This window comes from Gobius niger, assembly GCF_951799975.1.
Source record: "Gobius niger genome assembly, chromosome: 5".
Taxonomy (NCBI): domain Eukaryota; kingdom Metazoa; phylum Chordata; class Actinopteri; order Gobiiformes; family Gobiidae; genus Gobius; species Gobius niger.
In genome coordinates this window covers 15,270,926-15,278,301 of record NC_136856.1, presented here as the reverse complement: position 1 = coordinate 15,278,301, position 7,376 = coordinate 15,270,926, and the positions used below count along the sequence as shown (strand labels likewise).

The 7,376-nt window shown below is 38.5% G+C and overlaps 1 protein-coding gene and 1 long non-coding RNA gene across 2 annotated transcripts; both read right to left on the bottom strand.

Annotated features, from left to right (window-relative positions):
* Nucleotides 1–401: 401 nt before the first annotated feature.
* Nucleotides 402–3,538, bottom strand: LOC306963541 (uncharacterized protein). Its single transcript, XM_079557115.1, has 6 exons — nt 3,428–3,538; nt 2,976–3,290; nt 2,575–2,892; nt 2,185–2,370; nt 1,970–2,080; nt 402–766 (listed from the first exon to the last, which is right to left on the bottom strand). Exons 1-6 carry the CDS (start codon nt 3,471–3,473, stop codon nt 588–590), a joined length of 1,155 nt encoding a protein of 384 aa, XP_079413241.1. The 5' UTR covers nt 3,474–3,538; the 3' UTR covers nt 402–587.
* A 1,890-nt stretch (nt 3,539–5,428) lies between these two features.
* LOC306963233 lies at nt 5,429–6,138 on the bottom strand. Its single transcript, XR_013792896.1, has 3 exons — nt 6,029–6,138; nt 5,732–5,845; nt 5,429–5,607 (listed from the first exon to the last, which is right to left on the bottom strand). It is a non-coding gene; the product is annotated as an uncharacterized lncRNA (long non-coding RNA).
* Nucleotides 6,139–7,376: the final 1,238 nt, after the last annotated feature.

Genomic DNA, 7,376 nt, shown 5'->3' with positions numbered 1-7,376 from the left:
ATAAACTTCTTGGAAACTAATGGCATTGTTCAATTTTCTTTTATTACACAAGTTCATCCAAAATTATGTTTCAAAAATACATTCAACTGCAGTTTTTCCTGAAATTGCTCATTTTTTGTTGCTCTGAGGTTGTAGATAATTTGCATTGGAGTATCACAAGTTTCACCTAGTTTCTGTTTGATGGAACGTTTGCATTTTTTTGTCTGTGTGGCATGAAAAATCGAGTTTAGGTGTATTAAATCTGTATTAAAAAGCATTAGATTTGACGTGTTGCTACATTGTACTGTGTTGCGAAGTGCAAACTGCAGTGTTTGTTATAGACAATTTAAATCAAAAACAATATTAACATTCATACATTCAAGCAAAACTTGAAAAAAAAAGATTTTTTAAATTACAAAAAGGAGCACAGAGGTTTGCCAAAGCATTGACCACATCACACAATGGGGAACATAAGCTGCCTGGGCTTGGACTTAAAATAGTTGATCTTATAGTTCATAAAAAAATAAATAATTTCTCATTTAGTCATAAAGCTCTTCCCTCTAAACATTACCTTTACTGAAATAGTTGGTGAATAGTTGTACTAAGGATCACCTCCGGACCTTGGCGTATATACAAGAATTATCGGCTGCCTCGATCACAGGCTGTCTCTGGTTTGAGAAGTTGATTTGGCCGTACTCCACCTCCACCTCAGACGGCTGTGGCTGTGCTCTCCGTCCGGGCTGTCGCAATATCCTGACATCAGCGTAGGTCAGCTCATGTTCCTCATCTGCAAATAGATACAAGTTTTTCAAATGTCAAACCAGTTTCTATGGTAATAGCTGGAAACTACAAAACATACAGTGGGCTGGATTTGGGTTCAGGACGTATTACTGTGTTAAATGCAGTGTTGGGCAAGTTACTATGCTAGTGATTACAGCTATAAAAATTGTGTTGTATTTGTATTGTAGACAGCTGACCAAATGCACCACTGTCGGGGCCACACGTGTGCAGTTGGTCGAGCGGGTCGTCTCGTGGTCGGAAGGTCGTGGGTTTGAATCACAGCTTGTGCAAATGCACACCGCCGCTGTGTCCTTGGGCAAGACACTTCACCCTACTTGCCTCCAGTGTCTGTGTACATTGGTGCATGAATGGGTGACTGGTTCCTTACTGTAAAACGCTTGGGCCTGATAAAGGTAGAAAAGCACTATACAGGCTGAGTCCATTTACCATTTATTACACATTACTGTTTCAAACATGTAGCTGAGTTACACTACCTTGAGTTACTTTTGAGTTACTTTTGGCAAAATCTAAACTGAAAATATAAATAATGCCACAGAGCAAAACTGCAGTTAAAGATTTCCTTTTCCTTCTCTTTCCCCCATTCTTTCTCTTTTGTTTTACATGCAACTGCAGATCTTACACACCAGTGTCCGTAATTTGGGGGGAGTGCACTTGTAACTCGAGTTACTTGAATTGTTGTGATTAATATATTCCGGTATTTTGTGGGAGTAATATGTTATACTCCTTAGTTTCTGAAAAAGTAGTATATAATTGTGCCTCATTACTTTTGTAATACGTTACCCCCCACACTGGTTATATGAAGTTTGAATGTTTAAATTACTACTTTATTTGGGCTTGTTTAGAGCCTGTGTGCATCATGTTCAATGAAAGGAATTTAAGTTTTCAGAAACAACTGTGGCTGTGAGGACTAGGTTTGGGTCTGGAGTTGTTATTGTCTCCTCCCACAAAATACCACTTCATCACTGGGTCTAGATCAAGATCAAATTAGCATCAAACCTCTACAAGGTTCTAAAATAGACGTCTAACCTACAAAGACACTGGAACTATGAATTACAGAGAGCATAAATGAAATGATCTGTAGTTATAAATGTGGATGTTATCGATCACTGCAGGGTAATCAGTGTAGAGTCTTTACTGTATAAAAACAAATATAAATAGCATTACATTTCTTTAGTTTTACCATACATACCTCCATTATTCTGGGACTTTTTCCTCAGGACACAAAAGAGTGCAGTAGTCACCATTACAGCGATCAAAACAGCTGCGAGTACGCCGACTAAGATGGGCCAGTGTTCTGTAACTAGAACAACAGAAGCTTAGGTAATATAGAATGAACACAGAACAACATCTGTGCATCAAATCTAAAGGGTTAAGTCAAGTTAGTACATGTTAGTATTGACTTACGAATGTACCAAGCGCCAGGAGCAGTGCTTGGGGTAGTTTGATTGGTGAAAGGGGTCAGTGCAGAAGTCTTACCCACAGTGCTGGGTGTTGCTGGGGTTGTTTGTTTGATGCACAAGGTGTTATTGGCTTTAAAAACCCACTCTGATATTTGTGTCCCATTTAATGTGCAGTTGATAAATGTGTATCCTATAAACAGAGAAGATGTACATTAAAGGTTAAGAGGAAGTCTGAGTGAAGTTGGTCAGGAGAAGGAGACACTTATGAGTTAGATTAAAAGAAGGGGATGGAGTAATTCAAATTTAAGAAGTCAGGAGTCCTACGAGGTTGGAGATGTGTTGAGAATCTCCAAAATAAGTATTAAATGTTAATCTTTGAGATGTTCAAACTCACCACAGGTAGAAATGTTGCGCTCCTTATGCTCTTGACTGACGTTGTTTCTGACGGAGCAGCGCAGCAGCCCCTCTGTGTTTTGTTTCAGGGTGATGGTGTTTTCATTGGTTTCATCGTTTTCATCGGTTTCATCGTTTTCATCGGTTTCATCTTTTTCATCATCGTCATCGTTTTCTGGAAGAAGCTGAGAGTCTGTGAGGTTTTGTCCGTCTAAGGTCCAGCTGAACTCAGGACTGCCCCCTCCCTCAGCGGTACAGGTCACCTTCACTTCCCCTTTGGACAGACACTCAGACTTCAGCTGCACAGAGGACACTGGAGCTAGAGGGAGAAAAAAGTATTTGGTATTTAAATATTTAAAAATGAGACCAATCTAAAACATACTGGAGATATTGTGTCATTACCTTCAATTATTAGTTTATGTGTGAGTCTTTCATTTAACACTCCTTCCTGGTCAATGAATTGCAGAGTGTATGAACCAGCGTCATCTTTTGATAAGTTACAAAAGTGAAATATTCCAGTGCTGGGAATAAATTCAGATCTATCTTTCAGGTTATTTGTTTTAACTCTGTTGTCTCTCCATTCAAAAAGAGTTCCCCCTTTGTCCCAGACACATCTATATGTCGTTGATCCCTTGTCCATCAGTCGGATCTTCATGGTTCCTCCCAGAGCTCCATAGCACTGAGTGTTGTTCTGTCTGGCATCACAGGTGTCAGCGCCTGCAAGAGTTTAACCAACAATGAGGTAATTCATTTGGAGCAGCAGTAAACACATGTGAGTACACTCTTTCAAATTACATATCACTGCAAACTTTAATTATCCATCTATAAAATGCAATTCTAAAATCTCTCCTCACCTTGAGCGAGGGGGAACAGCAGCAGCAGAGCCCACACTGGTCCCATGTGTCCCCTTCAGTGACACGGGACGGTCTCGTCTCAAATGTGAACAGTGCAGTCCCGACTTGAGAGGCTGAACTTATTTTACCCACAGGAAGAAAGGAAGTGCTTCTGTTTTTCACTTCTCTTTTTTATCTCTGATGAGCAAGAATAAGCCTCCCTTTTATTTATCAAGAGAGAAATAGGCTATTATTTGTTTTTTAGTTACTGAACATTCAAATACTTTAGCTATGTACAGAAGCCAGACGCCTTTCAAAACTGTTACTGAAAGGTGAATATTTTGATTATTTGATCTTTTGTTTATTTGAAACTTTTGCATCGCAATCTAAAGTGACACGTGTGGCCAATGTCACCGAGATAATACAATGTTGCACAGAATCATTTTCACATTTTAGTTTTATTTGTTCAGCTATGTCCTTGCTTTAATGGATATATCTATTTGTATTTCATTTTTTACAAAACAAGCAATTAAATCAGAAATACCAAACATCAAACAGAGACCGTAAACAGGCAGGGAAATAGGGAATGATACATAAACTCCACATTAACACAACTTCAGTCAGACTCAACAATGAAGTTCTCCTACACTTGATCAACCTTCCTCTGTCGCCCTCTGTTGGCAATTATTTATCACTTATACATGTTTATTACTTGGAAATGAAGAGAAAGAGAGACTGAGTTACTATACATATTTCTTTGTGGTTTTAACAGGTTTTGGTGAAACTTCCGCTTGATTTGACTCTTATCTGTGTAAGCAGATCTGTTTGAGCACTCATTTTGACAAGGCGCTCACAGTAAAGTAAAAAGCCCTTAAATATTTACACGAGAAGAACAAAACTGAATATATTTGAATATATTACAATAACACAAGCCAATATCAAGTCCCACCAACTGCTTCAAATCTAAAATACTGTTTTTCTACTTAAATCCCCTCAATTCAGCTCTGGTTTTACAACATCCAAATAATAATGTTAATATAAATGATTATTAACACTATCACTATAGGCCTGTAGTTAATATGTATTGTTTTGCTTTATCACCTTACTCACTTTGTTATAGAAGCAAATATTATGTTATTTTAGTTCTAGATTATATGAATAATATAGATTTGAAACAAAGAAAAGTGCAAGAAGTGGTAATGCGAAAACAATATCAAATAGCTTAATAACAAGAGGAGGGGCCCAGCCTTGCATATGGAAACAGACAGTACATGCCTGAGGGCAAAAAATAGGTTTGAAGACCGGCTTTAGTCCCCTGGCCTTAGTTTGGACACCCTTTGCTTTACAATAAAATGCTTTTGAAATAATACAGGTTTCATTTGTTTATTTGTTTGTTTATTAGGATCCCCTAGCTGTACCCATGGGCCTGCTTATCTTCCTGGGGTCCTTCTTCTTTTTTTTAAAACAACACATTTAAGATCAATTTTAATTGCAGACATGTTTCAGACAAAACATTATATACTGTAAATATCGTCGTCGAAAGTCCATCTTCAGTTCATTTTGTTTCATATCTGAACATTACAGTTTTCACAACATTCCATCATTACAAACATAAAATCATCAAAATCTTTAATCAGCATCAACACATTCAGCACAAGCACAGATGCCGACATCATTTTGACATGTATTATGTTATTTCGCAGATCAAATACGACCCTCTCAAAAAGGCCAATGCTTGTTTTGTGTTAATTATTCATTCTTTCATTGCTCTGAAAGCTACAGTTTGTTGAAAAAATGGGTTTTGGAGCTTGGTATGAGAAATGGACCTGCAGTTGTCGTGCTGTGTATCCATGAGACTCTGGATTTTGTTTGAGTTGCTCATAGATACATTTGGGATTCTTAAGCTGTAATATTTTCCATGTTGCAGTAAGCAGAGCAGCTTTCACTCTGTCTTCCACCTTTAACCAGTTGAGGAACTATCACACTAGTTCTGTATGTGCACAGTTAATCGTGCTGCTTTGTTCTGCATAAGGGTACAGGTCTTTTTCTGTTGCACTAGATCTCAGACAGTTCAAGGCCTGGTTCTAGTTGTGATGTTTGCCGGCCTCTCTTATCCCAGCATTTTTTCTTCAGGACACAAACGAGCACCACTGCAGTGATCAAAACAATCACGAGCAATCGGGCAATATTGGGTAAATAATCTGTAAATTAAATACGTAAGAAACACAAATGTGAGGACATGAAACACGAAATCGTAACACAATCAAAACTTAAGTCAAGTGTCAGGAGTTTGATTGGTGAAAGGGGTCAGTGCAGAAGTCTTACCCACAGTGCTGGGTGTTGCTGGGGTTGTTTGTCTGATGCACAAGGCGTTATTGGCTTTAAAAACCCACTCTGATATTTGTGTCCCATTTAGTATGCAGTTGATAAATGTGTATCCTATAAACAGAGAAGATGTACATTAAAGGTTAAGAGGAAGTCTGAGTGAACTTATGAGTTAGATTAAAAGAAGGGGATGGAGAAATTCAAATTTAAGAAGTCAGGAGTCCTACGAGGTTGGAGATGTGTTGAGAATCTCCAAAATAAGTATTAAATGTTAATCTTTGAGATGTTCAAACTCACCACAGGTAGAAATTTTGCGCTCCTTATGATCTTGACTGACGTTGTTTCTGACGGAGCAGCGCAGCAGCCCCTCTGTGTTTTGTTTCAGGGTGATGGTGTTTTCATTGGTTTCATCGTTTTCATCGGTTTCATCGTTTTCATCGGTTTCATTGTTTTCATCATTGTCATCGTCATCATCGTTTTCTGGAAGAAGCTGAGAGTCTGTGAGGTTTTGTCCGTCTAAGGTCCAGCTGAACTCAGGACTGCCCCCTCCCTCAGCGGTACAGGTCGCCTTCACCTCCCCTTCTGACAGACACTCAAACTTCAGCTGCACAGAGGACACTGGAGCTAGAGGGAGAAAAAAGTATTAGGTATTTAAATATTTAAAAATGAGACCAATCCAAAACATACAGTAGATATTGTGTCATTACCTTCAATTATTAGTGTATGTGTGAATGTTTTTGTTGTTGTTCCATCATTGTCAAAGAACTTCAGAGCGTATGAACCATTGTCATCTTTTGATAAGCTACGTAAGAGGAATATTCCAGTGCTGGGAATAAATTCAGATCTATCTTTCAGGTTATTTGTTTTAACTCTGTTGTCTCTCCATTCAAAAAGAGTTCCCCCTTTGTCCCAGACACATCTTTCTGTCGTTGATCCCTTGTCCATCATTTGGATCTTCATGGTTCCTCCCAGAGCTCCATAGCACTGAGTGTTGTTCTGTCTGGCATCACAGGTGTCAGCGCCTGCAAGAGTTTAACCAACAATGAAGTAATTCATTTGGTCATTTGGAGCAGCAGTAAACACATGTGAGTACACTCTTTCAAATTACATATCACTGCAAACTTTAATTATCCATCTATAAAATGCATTTCTAAAATCTCTCCTCACCTTGAGCGAGGGGGAACAGCAGCAGCAGAGCCCACACTGGTCCCATGTGTCCCCTTCAGTGACACGGGACGGTCTCGTCTCAGATGTGAACAGTGCAGTCCCGACTAGAGATTGAAGCCTGAACACTGAGAGGCTGAACTTATTTTTTACACAGGAAGAAAGGACGTGTTTCTGTTTATCACTTCTCTTTTCTGATGAGTCTGAAAAAGGCTCTCTTTTATTGGCTCAAGAAGCCTTTCAAAACTGTCACTGTAAGGTGAATATTCTGATTATTTATCTGTTTTTTGTCACTTTTGTCTCTAATCTAAAGTGACACGTGTGGAAATCACAGAGATAATACAATGTTGCACAGAATCATTTTCCCATTTTAATGAGTTAATTTGTTTAGTTGTATCCTTACTTTATCTATTTTATTTTATTTTATATTTTACAAAACAAGCAATTAAAAGGCTGGGAAATGGGGAATGATCATTTCACT

Excerpts from the sequence above, each read along its gene's own strand:
- LOC306963541 (XM_079557115.1), bottom strand. The coding sequence starts at position 3,473 with ATGGGACCAGTGTGGGCTCTGCTGCTGCTGTTCCCCCTCGCTCAAG. Across the intron at positions 3,291-3,427 it reads GCTGTTCCCCCTCGCTCAAG|GCGCTGACACCTGTGATGCC; the intron begins GTGAGGAGAGAT and ends AAACTCTTGCAG. Across the intron at positions 2,371-2,574 it reads GCGCAACATTTCTACCTGTG|GATACACATTTATCAACTGC; the intron begins GTGAGTTTGAAC and ends CTCTGTTTATAG.